General features: G+C 41.7%; 1 protein-coding gene across 6 annotated transcripts in view; it reads right to left on the reverse strand.

Moving 5' to 3' along the window:
* Positions 1-379: 379 nt before the first annotated feature.
* Positions 380-14,966, reverse strand: part of PGM2L1 (phosphoglucomutase 2 like 1) — a 44,417-nt gene continuing 29,830 nt past the window's right edge. For 5 of the 6 annotated variants that reach the window (XM_040583340.1, XM_040583339.1, XM_040583343.1 and 2 more), the window contains 8 exons: positions 14,200-14,419; positions 13,889-13,986; positions 12,918-13,098; positions 11,325-11,418; positions 9,993-10,122; positions 8,372-8,561; positions 7,700-7,833; positions 380-4,827 (listed from right to left, as the gene is read on the reverse strand). In XM_040583340.1, the coding sequence (XP_040439274.1) occupies positions 4,725-4,827; positions 7,700-7,833; positions 8,372-8,561; positions 9,993-10,122; positions 11,325-11,418; positions 12,918-13,098; positions 13,889-13,986; positions 14,200-14,419 (1,150 nt within the window). In that variant the 3' untranslated portion in view covers positions 380-4,724. The remainder of the gene's footprint in view (positions 4,828-7,699; positions 7,834-8,371; positions 8,562-9,992; positions 10,123-11,324; positions 11,419-12,917; positions 13,099-13,888; positions 13,987-14,199; positions 14,420-14,966) is intronic. The other variant, XM_040583342.1, reaches the window with a different exon arrangement.

Here is a 14,966-nt window from a genome sequence, read left to right on the forward strand (position 1 = left end):
TCACCCCTAGAACTCCAGCCTCTCCTCATTCTGGCTTGTGCCCACCTGTCCTACAAGCCCCAAAGATCAACTCTCTTCCCGCCTGCTCCGTGGTGGCATCAGTGGTAACTTCAGGTCAGTCCTCAGTGCTCTGCCCTGGGACATCTCCGGTGCTGAGCCCCTTGGAAATGGTGTCACAGTTGGGCAGGAGAGATCTCACCCGGCATCAGAGGGATGAGGCTCTGAACAGCTTCTTCAGGAAACGCTGCTGTCCCTGGGGCTTCAGCTTATCCGAGCAGTACAGTCTATTCCTCCCACACCGAGGGACAAAGTGTGATCCACCAGCTCAGCTTTTGGAGCAATAGTCTTTGACTGAAGAAGACTGAAGTAACATGAAGGATTGCTACTACGAAGAGAATATTTTATTACTTATAACACTTCATTCAACTAAATCCACATAGCAGTACACACAAATTCTTCAGAAAAGTGCAAATTCTCACTCTGTATTTGTAATATGCCCTAGTTTTACAGAAGAACAGACATCAGGTAAACAAGAGTACTGATCCAGAACTCCCCAGGACTCTAGACAAGGAGAACAATGCAACTTCAGGGACTTCAATCACCGTGTACAAAGCTACTCTTCAAGCACACAAGGGGCAGGGGAGGATGGAAAGTGTCCTGGGTATCCAGATGGACTCTAACCACCCAGGCATCACCATGCAAAGAGCCCTCTCATCCTACCTGGGGAGAGAAGAGGGCAAAAACGGGGAGGGAGGAACACATGAGAAAATGAAGCTATAACAGTAACTAGTTTTAAAATAAAAGAGAACATCTGAGTGCTTTCTAAGGCAGCCCACACGTTCCACCCTGCCTCAAATGACAGAAACCATCCGCCCACCCTCTGGCTTCCCCCTCAATACTCTGGTAGTTTCACACCAACATGCTCCCTTTAATAACCAGGAGCTAAAATCCCTAACGTTTCAGGAGCCAGACAGAGAGGGGACACAAAGTGCTACCCCGGTACCGCTAAGTCAGGGAATAACACCAGAAATTCCCCCATGCAGGCATCCCCCAACTAGAGAGCGTGCCACGGCTTGAGATCAGCCAAGAATTGCCCAAGGCAGGTAAAGGAGCCCCAGGCAGCAAGTACTACATGTTGTAACTCACCTCAACGTTTGAAACAAACACAGAGAGTTTTAATTCTTAATTTACACTGGATGACACAAATAGAAGGAAGAGCTGGGTATTTGAAATGACAGAAATTAGGGGACCCACTCAGGCACGATCCCAGTTCTCCCACAGCCCAAGGGAAACCTGGCTCCAAGTTGCATCCTGCAGGGGATGCAACGAAGGAAAGGCAAGCGAAGCAGAACTCACTCGCCACCTGAACAGGACACTGTGCCAGTAGCAAACACAAAGCAGGGGCTACACTGCTCTGGGCTACGGCTAGAGCTGTCCTTGAAGCTTCCAGTCAAACTCTCCCCTGTTCAACACACTGCCTCCTTCTCTTCCCCACAAGCGTCTGATTCACTCACGCTGGGGCAGGAAGCATCCTTCAGAGGTGCAGGAGAGATGAACAGCATTTGAAGCTCTTCAAACCACACACTGGATACTGTATCACCACTAGAATAAAAAACTCCAGCTACAAGCTCAGCACCGTAGACGTTCAACCTTGCCTGCCAAGTCTCCTCTACTTACAAAGGCCCTACCCGAGGCCCACAAAAGCACAACTTTACCATGTATCCGAGTGAGATTAAACCTGTCACATCAAAAAGGGAAAACACAAAACTAAGCCCTCCTAATTTTATCAAATGCTAAAACCAAATCATTGGCTGTACGATTACAGTTTAAGCCAATGACTGGCTGTAGAGCAACCTTTGAAAATGTGTAGTTTAACTGGAAGCACCTAGTAAACAACATCCCCAGCATACTTTGATCTACTGTCTGCTTCCTAGTCATGTTTGACAAGCCTTTGTTCTTATCTGAAAAGTAGGGAAGAGCAGCTGACAACTGAGAGAAGGCCGTGCACAAGCCCAACAAACTCTAACGTGATGTATAACAAAGTTACAGGGCAAGGAAGTAAGAGAATTACAGTCCTTCACGGTAACAGAAATAAGGGAAGCGCAAGATCAGAGGGAGGAGATAAAAGGAGTTCCACAAATGGAACAGTACAAATAGATCAAACAGTTCAAATACAGTAGGAAACCAGTGGTAGCAGTGGTTTAAAAAACAGCAATAGTTGTTATACCCTTTAAAATACATTCAACACGATGCGCCTGTTGCTGTCATTCCAAAAGCACTACTACGTCTACAACTTACTGCGCAAATCTACTGACAAGAAGAATCCCAGATACTTAACTCCCTGTATTTGTTTTTCTTTCTAAATAGATATTCAGGCTACAAACAGTTACCAATTTCTACAAAAGCTGATTTGAAAACAATGACGATTTTCTTCCATACTGCATTCATAACACTTGCCTACTGATATAAAGCAGATCTCACTGGGAAGTTGCAGATTCCTGCTCTTTGTAGGGGCACAAAGTAATTGCCACAAGATGTAACTCCTAATGCTAATTGCTACAATATACACACGGCTGGACTCATCACACATGCTATGCTCTTTACAGTGTTTACCTTTGTTCAAAATTACGTTTCACTTGTTCTTTTCTGTACTACTAGTAAGCTATTTAACAACAAAAATCAGAACACCCAAGGCTTTAATCTGCTGTCAGTGGAACAAACAGCAAGACCTCCCTCAAACTGAGGGCAGTCAGGATCCGGATCTGCACCTTTCTGTGAAAACTGAAAACAAAGCAGCAGTCAGAAATGCCTTCACACCTCCTGAGACATACCCAGCGCTGTACAGTAACATGAGTATACTCTAAGTGTATATTTTTTCACCCATTTTCCCCACCACATCAGTCAAACGTACAATCAAGAAGAAAAAAAAGTTTTTGGCATTAGATACATTTCACTCAATTGCAGAACAATTTGGAAATATTTTCTCTTAAAATAAAAATAAATAAATATTAGTGGCAAATAAGAATTTGTGCAACACAGACCTTCTGCAGTACATGTACATTCATATACAGCAAAACACTTATCCACGGTTATAGTGCAAAGCTTCTGTCAGCATGAAATACCCAGTACCCGCACAGACACAGAAACCTTGGTGCTCTTTAAAGCCATCTAGATGCAACACGTACAAAACCACTCTGCGCAATCCTATGGCATCAAGCTGTAAGGGTATAATAAAATGGAGGGCAAATGTAAAGATTCAACAATAGTGGCAAAACAACGGCTTGAACTTAAGTGCATCTTGGGTTCTTTTCACGTAACTTTCAATACAGCCGTTAAGCGTTCAGTTTTATCTATTTCTTTTATTTAATTCGTGTCAAGTGACAGCAGGAAGATGTCCAGAACATAACGGACTTCATTCTGAAGGCTTCTATTAGTAATTCGGAACTCATTAGTAAGTATTATTCTCAGTTAATCAACAGGCAGTTTTTCTTGAAGTGTTGTTTCAGTTAAAGTATCTTCCACAGCAGCCTTCCTGTGCCAAAACAGTTTTTATTTGCTGAAGTCCTAGACATTTACATGGGAATTTCTGTATCGGTATTTTTTTGGAAAAAGTGATTAGCAGTATCACTTGCTACTCAAGCAAAGGTAGGAAACAGATAATGGGACATATTTGCCCTAAAACAGAGAGAGTAACAGTAATAGCAAACTGCTATTCCAACAGAAATTAGCTTACAAAATATGCCAAAAAATTTTTGTGATTTAGTAACTAAAACTGAGTGGCATCACTGTCTCACCTCCACTTTTTTAAATACACAAGACAGTATGAATTCAAGCTATCAAAACCAAAACAGTCACTAACTGGAATTTTCATTGAAAGTTACAAATTTCTGAAACTTTTATTAGGGAAAAAAAGCTTATGACCCTTCATAGATGTGGGACAAAAAATGCTTGCAAAGTCTGTGTAGTTAGAATGGGCAATTTAACCATGGAATGAGTAAGTTTCTATGCCTTTGGAAGCCTTGGAAAGGCACAACGTAATTCAAAACCCAGACTGCAGGTGTTGCCACTATTGTTTCACTGTCAAGTAAATATTTTAAGATACACACAGGAAAGTTACAATGCACCAAGAGCACCTTTAACAACAGAAGGATATTTAAGTAGCTGAAAAAAGTGTCATATTGACAACTTGCCTAAACAAGAAATGCTAAGCACTGAACTCTACTTCAACATTTTTGGAAATTAAGACCTGTAACAATGATACCTACATTCACACACAACAGCTAGGAAGAAGCAGGCTTTTTTGTCAGTCTGGAGTGATTACTCCCTTCAAACATGACCACGACCCAATTCTAAAACCTTTCTGCACAAAAGGTATTGGGTACCTGAAATCAGTTTAAGACAAGATCTAGTGGCTAAGATCAGCTGCCTTACACCTACTAGGGCAGTTCATTTGCATTGGTGTGGTTTAATTAGTCTTTTGGTCAAAAGGACAGAAAATTGTAATGATAAATTCCATTCTTTTTTTTATCCCTTCTTCTCTTTATCACAATTTTCTAGTCCAGATTTTGGTGAAAAGCCTGACAAAATAATACTGCTTCTTTATAGAATAAAAATGTAGCTGTTTAACACACACACACGTATTAAACTGAGTTCTGTTCTTGGTTCCTTTGTTTCACACGGTGCAGTGCAGGCAGTTAGTTCTTTGAACACCAGTTACAGGAGATCTAAGCAGAACGCCAGACCAGTCCATTCTTATCAGGTTCAAGAAAATTCTCAATCAAAGCTTCAATAAGCTTCTGAAGCTCTTCTTCCAGCACGCCTCTGTCACTAAAAAAAAAACAAACGAACAATACATGTCAAAGGTCTGATAAAACACCAAACATCTATTAAAAATAAAAAATAAAAAGCAAGATCTGACGGTGATAGACAGATCTGTTATGTTTCCTACCAGCATCAACATGTAGAAACTCCACCCTGCTTGTTTTAACAAGTTACTTTTCAGTAGGAACTACTGCAATATTAATTTAAATTTATTTAATTAGATTTACAAAGTAATTGCCACCAGAGGGCTCAAGGCTAGCAGAGAGGACACACGAAGGAATGAGCAAGACTGGTCAGACACAGACTGTAAATGGATTGAAAAGTAAGAAGGAAGAAAAAAAAAACAGTAGAGCTAGATACGCTATATTCTTCTCTACACAGTGTCCAGATGGCCATCCAGGGTATCTGACTGTATTTTGACTACAAGAGGGACTGAGTAATCAGGTACAGTGTCACAGCTCACAAGAGGACACTGTAATATACTGATTCTCTCCCTGTTTAAATGCCCAGACATCCATTTGAGCAAAAAGACAACATCCACATGCATAAACCCTAATGCATTGCAACACCCTTAAAATGCATAAACCTTCTGCTACGCCAGGAGTCTCACTGGAGGGAGAGGAACCCAGTTTGTTTTTAACAGAGAACAGGAAAAACTAGCTGTTTACGTTTGCTTTGTTCATTTGTGGAACTAGCAATACATCACTGCCCCTCAGGTCAGCACTTCCTTTATAAAGAAAACACCCAAAAATACTGCAACAAAATTTACTTTCCTGATGTTGAGCTTTCAAGAATAATCAATGAACAGCACTCAGAGAAACATTTGCAAACCTGTTACGGCGAGGAATGCCTTTTGAGGTCCCTACTGACCATTTTATGCCTTGAACCAGGGAAGCTTAACGGCTTTTCAGTTTAGGATCAGAATCGTTGACATTAGCAAAGACCTTTAAGACCATTGAATCCAACCATTAACCCAGCACTGCCAAGTCCATCACTAACCCATGTCCCCAGGCACCACATCCACACATCTTCTGACCCCCCCATGGACAGTGCCTGCACCCCGTCCCCAGGCAGCCTGTGCCAGCGCTTGGCCACCCTGTCGGGGAAGACATTTCTCCCAGTGCCCACCCGGAGCCTCCCCTGGTGCGGCTGGAGGCCGTTCCCTCCTGTCCTGCCGCTGGTTCCTTGGGAGCAGAGACCGACCCCCCTCGCTGCAGCCTCCTGCCAGGCAGCTGTAGGGAGCCAGAAGGGCCCCCCTGAGCCCCCTGTTCTCCGGGCTGAGCCCCCCCAGCTCCCCCAGCCCCTTCCCCAGCCCCTGCCCGGCTCTGGACACGCTCCAGCCCCTCCGGGTCTGTCTGGGGGTGAGGGGCCCAACGCTGAGCCCAGGGCTCGAGGGGCGGCCGCACCAGGGCCCAGCACAGGGGGACGGGCACTGCCTGGCCCTGCTGGCCACGCTGCTGCTGACACCGGCCAGGGCATTATCAGCCATTTCATGTTCCAGATAATAACTGCTATTAACCACAGGCATTACTAAAATGAAAGGTCAACATATTTTTCTGACTTACCAGAATGAAGAGCAGCAAAAGCCCAAACAATGCATCAAAGCATTCTCAGGTACTTAGTTTCTCTCCTCACTGCTCTTACTTATCTGGCCTTCACTTGTGTTAAGGTTAGGTTAAAGGCGGTATTGCCAGCATTTATTTCTTCCTTGTTGGTGCAGCCATCTGCCTCAACTCTATATTACCTTTTCTTTGGTATTTACACCAGACAGTACCTTGCCCACTGCCAGATTCACGGAGGCACGTTCTAACTCAAGTGAGAATTTCTACACCCACGTAACAAAAGTGCATTCATGTGCCAAACCATCAGAAAGCTCTCTGACCAAATAAATACAAGCTTCTGACAAGAGGTGCTGTATGGGATGCAGGGCTCCTACCACCTCCCTGACCTGCTCTTATTCCACGGTCTATTCAGAACAATTTAAAAATGTGATTCAAAAGATGGGCCGTACCTGTATTAATTCACTTCACGTAGCAATAAACCATGTTTTAAACAAATCTTCAGCCAACTGTGGAAAGCTGTTTAGGCATGGATTTGTGTATCCCCTCACAGGCACATTTCACAAGCAAAGGTAAATCTACCACTTCCTATCCACTGACTGCCTAAATATGACCAGAAGATTGAGTGATAAAAATATGCACACCTTGAATTCCTGCCAATAAGTAGAAGTAAATAGCGAATCACAGGCCCCTCTGTGTTAGTTTCAGTTCTCTACTCCACAGCAACATTGGGATGCAAGTCTAAAAGGAGGGGTACTCACACAATTTAGGTTAGGAATCCGATTCGAGAGCCTGCTTCTCTCCATTAGCTAGACTGAGAACCTAGGTTCCTCACTCACACTCCTGATTTCAATACTGTAAACATACCCCATGGTTCCCCACCTTCCTATCCCCCTTAAACTGGAAGAAGCTCAATTCAGGTGGCTATCCAAAATGGACCAACCTCTAGTTGGTATCCAGAAGCTCAGAGCAACACAGCAGATTCCAAAATGCAACAGGAATCCACTTGATTTTAAGCTTACTTGCCAGTAGCAGCACAGCTTCATCACTTTTTAATTCTAAGTGAATGAGAAATTGGGTTAATAAGTCTCCTACTATAGCAAATTCAATTCTTTGTCTTATCCACTACAGAGGAGATCCCTCGTGAGCAGGAATGTGCATTGCTCTGCCCAGTTTAACAGGCTGGAACAGTCAGCTGAGGCTTAGGTCTCCAAGGAGGCAGCAGAGGAATCCCGCACCAGGCAAGGAATCTATTTCTCCGTACAGACTTTTCAGCCCAAAAGCATCTTTCAACACGTGCATGCAGACCTGCTACTGACCTCTGTTCAGGCAACGCACACATCTCTGCGTAGTACTTGATCTTTGGTTCTGTTCCACTTGTCCGAAGGGTGGCAACACAACCATTTTGAAATGTAAAAGTGATCATCTGACTGCTTTTACTCACTGGCAGCACCTACATAAACAACAACATTTTATTACAGAACACTTCAGCCAACACAAAAGTGTGTGTGGGGGTGGGTTTGGTTTTTTGTAAATACAACATTCAGTACATACAAAGCTAAATAAACACGTTTAAATCCCCTGCAGCATACATCCACCAGCCAATGCAACAGTCTAGAACAAGTTCAGCTCGACAAGCCTATCACCTAGATCAGACTCAGCATTTCAGGTAACAGGATTCCCTCTTACTCCCATTGGAATTCCAACATCTGGAAGCCTGCTAGACAGTTTAAAAGTTGCAGGAGCATCAAGCTCACTTCAGCTAATAAAGTTCATTCATAGTTATATCAGAGTAGTCAATACCATAGCCAAGCCATTTCACTTTTAGCATTTTCCCCCCAGTAAGTGTCATTAAGCAGTCCTAGTAGATGATGGTAACTATCCTGCCATCTTAGTTGACATAGTTAGTCTTTCTGCGTAGTTCTTGGTGTATTTATCTTTCAGTCTCTTCAAAACCCAAACCTCTCCTGCAAAAATACTTTGTGACTCACCGATTTCTTATTTGGCTGGCTGCTATCGTAGCCAGTGGTAATATCTCGTACATGTAATATATTGTAAATACCACAAAAGTCTGGATAAGACTGAGAGCCATCGAAGTTCCGAAGTTTCTCAAATATCCTTTTGATAGTAGGAGGATCATAGCACAAGAAATAGGAAGTCTTTGATATGTGATATCCATACCTACAAGCAGATTAATATTTTCAGTTACAAGATTCAGAAGTTTTCTGCACATTTGGTATCTAAATAAAGCCCCTGCTTGGAAAAGCAGTAACAGAGTAAGAATGCAGTTCTCACAGCTGTGGAAACAGATATTTATAGGCAAATGTTTGGACTCTGAAGCAGATTTCACTGCATTACTCACATCATTTCAAGCTATTTTTAAATGCAAGTAAAGGTTTCAGTTCCAAAGAAATAAAAGCTAACCATTTGGCTAACTGCAGCCTTGCTAGCCCTCAGGAAATTAATATGCAGTATCATTCCTACACCATCAAAAACTGTCTGCCATAGCCATGGGACCAGGCACAACAACAGACTATTTCAACAGCCTCTGAGGAAGGTGACCGATTATTTCATCCAAGTTAAAACTACTACCCTCAATCACACCTAAAGCAAGCAGCGCTCACCAGGTGCAGCAGCCGTGTTTGCATGTTGAAATTTAAGCTGTTCTTTGCTACACGCCACCCACTCCTCATTCTACAGAGACCCTTCTCTGCAGCTTTCAAAAAATTAAGTGTGACTGAATGATAAATCTTTCTTTAAATAAACACATTTATCAGTGTGACTGGGAGATAAATCTTCCTGTAGGGCTATCATTGACAGCTTTTCAATCCAGCTGTGCATTACTGGTTTTGCTGCAGTCTGCATATGAAAGACAGAACTCCTGAGTGCCACAAAGGGATAAATACTGACCATAGTTTGTGTTTTATCATTCCAAGGTTTGAAGGGCCACAGTCTGCCCTTCTGCTGGGCTGGCAGGAAAGAGTGGCATATATGATTTGCTTAACCATGCCACCAGTCCTGTTAAAGCAAAGGAACTGTGCTTCTGCTGATTAACTGGGCTTACATCACTTAATTCTGATATAAACATGTTCCTCATTTTATTGCTGTGAATCGTGTCTGTAGCTACCGAACACAGATCATTCCCTTAACCTCTGTTCTATTACAAGCCTCTGCAACAACAGCATGTGATTTTCTAACAATCCCCAGACCATGTTTAAGTGAAAATACTAAGTGTTCAGAGGCACACAGACCACAACTAAGATTGTTACCCGTCTTACAGACCACAACTAACACAGCTACCCATCAGGAGGTAAGAGAAGTAACACAGCATGAATCAAATACAACAGAAAAGTTTGTCCTGGTGGATCCATATGCAAAATTCTATTCTTTCATAATTTATTGCAGAAATACAATAGAAAAGGCCTCTAAGTCCTTTGGGAGATATGGTGTTCAAGGGGTATTTGTAATACCAAAGACTGTAGCCCATCATGGCATCAGAAAAAACAATTTCCAGTGAGAAAACATCTGAGGGATGCATTAAAGAATATTTATTAGATTATTCCCAGCTCCAAAATAGTTAAGCAGAACATACTAATGAAAAATACAACTTACGTTTCATATATCTCAATGAGTTTCTGCGCTAGTGTTAGGTTCTTGCCCTCCAGGTAGGTTGCCATTTCAGCTATGACCACAGCTGCGCTTACACCATCTTTATCCAACACTGATGTGCCACACATGAAGCCTAGAAATAAAAAAAATTGATTGTGGAAAAATAGCCTGACATACGATTACACTGATTTGATTGAAGTTTTAACCCTTTTCCCATAATAGAAAATCGGCCAATACATGTAAGCTGTTTTTATTACTGCATATGCATTCCTCTTTTCTAAGACATCTAATTAACTTAGGGGTTATAGGGCTGGAAAGACACATACTATAATGAATTAATTCCAGATTGGTAACATCTGTTCTCTAAGGAGATCTCTCATACTAGAGTGTTAAACACAAAAATTTGCTTGTTTTGTGCAAGCACACAGATACTGCAAGGAGTCTTTTGCAGTAATTTGGACCAAAGGAGCCCATACATATCCAGCCTTGGTAACCCATAAACCAGCACTTCGCAGCACTGCCCAGATGCCTCCTTTCTGAAGGGACACAGGAGCAAGATCTTAACTCCTTATGGTTAAAAGCTTCCTTCATTTTATGAATGAAACTGGCACAGACACCCACCCTCTTCAGTGTTTGCTTCATTTTCAAATGCCATATTATATGTGAATACGCCATCTCAGAAAGCTGCCGTTTATCCTAAAAGTGGAGAATTCCTACAGCCAAAATGTTCCCTGCATAGTTCTCTACAGGTAAGTGGTGTCAGCAAGATCACCAAGATAAACAGAGTGCTCAAGGCAAGGTCAGCAGGAATAGTCACACACTTCCATAAGGTATTTAATGCTATTTCTGCACATGCCTGGATTCCTCACATATTGTTCTAAGTACAAGGGGACTGCACACAGCTCCTGGAGGAACTGCCATACTGGTGTGATGGACAGCGTGACCGAAGCAAGCCACCTCCCAGTTCCACGCAGCTATCAATAGCATGTCCTCACAGAGAGGACCTGTAAGATACTAAGAACAGATCCTACGCTTAACCTCAGCTAAAAGGCCACAGAGCAACAGCAGTCTGCCTCTGGCATCTCACTTTCAATCTGTAACAGAACAGGTTTGCATCGGAAACTGCATGAGCACAATACTAGAATCCAAGATTCATTTATCATTTATTATGACAGTTGGCAAGTTGATTTGATGACAGCAAAATACCAATACTAGTAACTACGAGAAAAAAAACAAAGTTCTTTTGTGTTTCGTGTCATAACTAAGACCACTCCTTTTTAGTTCCATATCCCCCACACAGTTCTCAACATTTTAAAGCAATATTACCACACATACCAATAGACTCTTCAAATGCAAAGAGAACTTCTTTTCCATTATCTAGGAGGTCTTTAACTCTACTTCCAATCCATTTAAAACCAGGGAGTGTTTCCTGAAACAAGAAAGGAAAAAAAGTGCCTCAAATACACATTTTCAGCTTAGTTTCAAGTCAAAGAAGAAAGTGTACCCGCTACTCTTTTCACTTTCAGGATGCAGAGAGATGCTGCATTCTGAATTTTAAGGTCAATGGAAAAGACTGCTGCAGAGTCAAAAAAATAAAGCTTTAAAGAACATTTTTCTGATGTTCTTGAAAATTAAAACTGATTGACAAACAGGACAGGGACAATAAAGGCAAACATTAGACAGTCACATCTTCAGTTTAGATCATGAATCTAAAGCAGAATCAATCTCAAAAAGTCTAAAACAAAGGATAGCGTTTTACTAGTGAATACTCAGCTAGGACGTGCATATCAAATCAAGAAGCAAGCATGCTTGAGAGCCCAGGGCTCTCTCCGAGATCAGGTGAGATCCTTGGTGGTGCTTATCAGATGAGACGACAGTACAGTTACAGAAATACAAACAGCAGGTTTGGGCGATGGAAGAGAAGAGCACTGCTTGTGCTCTTCAAATCATGCAAAAGCAGTAAAAAGCTTAGAAACAGTCCTCCTTGGAGAGAAGGAAGGTACAAAGATGGGAAGCTTTTAAAGGAGGCCAAGGGATTCTATAATTTCCTAGCTTCTTTTTTTGAAGCGTGTCCCTTTCTGGAAAGGGAAAGAAGTAATAATATATGAGCAGTATATTCAACCTGATTAAGCATATCCCTCAAAATGGTTTTCAGAGTGGCTTTTATTTTTAGCTTTTAATTCCTCATTTTTTGGCAATATATTTTTTCCTGTTGTACACGGGCTTAATTAAAACATGTATAAACAAGACCTGGATCTTTGTATGTTTGTGCCAAGCTTTAGAGCACTTGCACCTCTTAGAGCTAACATCCAGCAGACAGAGCAAGTACTTAATTTGAATGCAGGAACTGAAATAGTAACTGTCGGTCGGGGGGGGGGCACCCCCCATTTTCTTTTTAGTAAGTCCTTACTGCAACTATATTAAGCATCTGAACATAAGAGTTCCTCTGTCACAATTTAAAGTAAAACCAGATTTAAAATCTACTAGTGTTCTGGGTACCCGAAGGAACACTGTGTAACCTGCAAATGCTACAAACCCATCAAAGAGCGCTCCATTTTTGTAGTAAACCTGCCAAGCTTTCATTCTCTCACACAGAAGAATTTACCTCAAGGAAAATAACCAAGACAAAGGTATTTCTATAATGTGTAATTTAGGTTCTCATTGGTGTCATCTCTTACAGCCTCCTTACAGCTTTGCACAAGTTGATCTCACAACCCGCATTCGCTGCAAGGTGCACTGAGGAGCACTGCAGATGCTGAAGTCAAGCTTGTCTAGGTAAACCAGCATTCTCTGCAAAGTGGAACACATAAAAAACCCCAGCCAAGAGACTGGAATTCACCTGTTTATTTTTCATTTCATAAAGTTGTCAGCAGGGGACACGCCAATCAAATTTTAATGTCAAGAAGTCATCACAGAAGCCACACTTACTTCAAAGTGAAATCCCTCTTTAAGTGCAATTGCCCTCAAAATTTTTGAGGAGACTGTGGTGGCTAACATGTAAACATTCTTCACATCAGCATCTTCGGAGCAGTTTTCTTTCCAGCAAGAAAACATCCACCACCCAAACAAAGCTGCTAGCTCATTGCCAGTGAACACCTTCCAGCAGCCACTGCAGACAAAATAGAAAATAAGAGCTCTTCCAGGTTTCCCAGGAGCATCCACTGAGGGGAAATGTTTTCTACAGTCGCTGGAAGAACAGGAATCTGAGCACACTACTGACAAGCTGCTCTATACAAAGCCACCATACTAGCCACATTTATCACATCTCCATGATTGACAAGTCCAGTGCATTCTGTTAGCAAGCAAAGATACCGGATGGAGTATCCTTACTGTCAGCTTTAAGACAGCTCAGGTCTTTTTAATTTATCAAACAGAAGTATAGCAGTCTATACATTGTAGTCAGGCAATGCCTGCGCAACCGCACATTATAGACAGTTACTTACACAATGATCAGAATTTTGGCCTGTTAGTGGGAAAAAAAAATAATTTCTATTCAATACGAAGAAGCCAGGAAAAAAAACCCAAGCAAACAAAAAACCCAAAGAAGCCCACAACAGCTAACTGACCCAAGTCAGAATCTGTCTGCTTAATAAAAGCAAAAAAAAACAGTAACAGGACTTAACCCTCTTTAATAACCACTCAACTTCTTTGTTTTATTTGGCCATTTACTGTAACATTGGTATTTAATCTAGTAGTTATCAACTTAATTTATTTAAAATAGGTTATTTCAGGTGCAGCTATACCATGAGATGAAACTAGCAAGAAAAACACCCAAATAGCTAAGTCACAACAGGAAAGAGCGGGTTGAAGGTGTGTGCCTGTCAACCATTTGGGGACATTCTGCAACTTTCACTACCTCTTCTACAGAAAGAGATAAAATAAGAGGTCTCATTACTTACTTTTCCTGCTGTTCTGCCACTGCTAGTCTGTCTGCATCTGGATCAGTGGCTACTACTACTCTAGCATTTTCTTTCTCTGCAAGCCTCAGTGACAACTCCTGGTGGGAGAAGAGGGAGAGGAAAAAAGAAAGGAAATAAAATCACAAGAGCAAATAAACCCACAATCTTCCTACTTATATGTAACATGCAGTGAAAGAAAATCTCATTTGGATTTCCCACTGTATTAACACAGCTGAAAAGCAGGTACTCTCTGTTCTCTTCCTCAATTTGTTTTTCAACACAGTATCATATCCAAACAGAGGAAAGCTCACAGAAACCTGACGAAGTAGAAACAAAAATACCAGCACAGATTCTCCTTCTTCAGGATTTGGGCATTTGACAGTAGAGAAGTCTGGATCTGGATCTTTCTGTTCAGGTACTGGAATGGGAGGCTGAAAGCCAAATGCTTTGAAAGCCAACTGCACATAGTCATGTCCAACTCCATGGAAAGAGGTATGAACAAACTTCAAGTTTGTTTGCATGTTTAGCTCCCTGAGAAGGAAAACAGAAATTCAGTAAGGTTTTAGTTATTTAACAAGACTACTTTCATGTGGGAAAGCAAAAGAAAATACATTATACTTTGTACTATTCTGGTGATTTCTGCATTAATTTCAAAGAAGGAATGACTGACAAGTGCTCATTTGAACTTTCACTAGAAATTGCTGGTTTAAAGCCACTTCCTCTGGAAAATTAGGTATTTACCTTCTGCTGCATCAGCTGAAAGTCACCAAAGAACGAACTGCTAATTCCTGCATCAAACTCATGGTCTTCCACTACACTGAAGATCTTACTCTGGCTCTACTACCTAACTTTTAAACTTACCTCTACTCCATGCAGGTACACCTCACCTTTACTCTGAATTTCTGCATTTTATTCAGAACTCTTTGAGCATATTCATTTGCATAAAATGGTTCACATCAGCATGCTTTACTGTAGCCTAGTGTCCAAAAGGCAGGCTGCTTTATTGTCCTAATGATGGTGACCACCAAGTTTAATGGCATCTCAGAGAAGGGATGGGGCGAGACAGAATGGGGAGATA

Source organism: Falco naumanni, chromosome 2 (assembly GCF_017639655.2).
Source record: "Falco naumanni isolate bFalNau1 chromosome 2, bFalNau1.pat, whole genome shotgun sequence".
Classification (NCBI taxonomy): Eukaryota; Metazoa; Chordata; class Aves; order Falconiformes; family Falconidae; genus Falco; species Falco naumanni.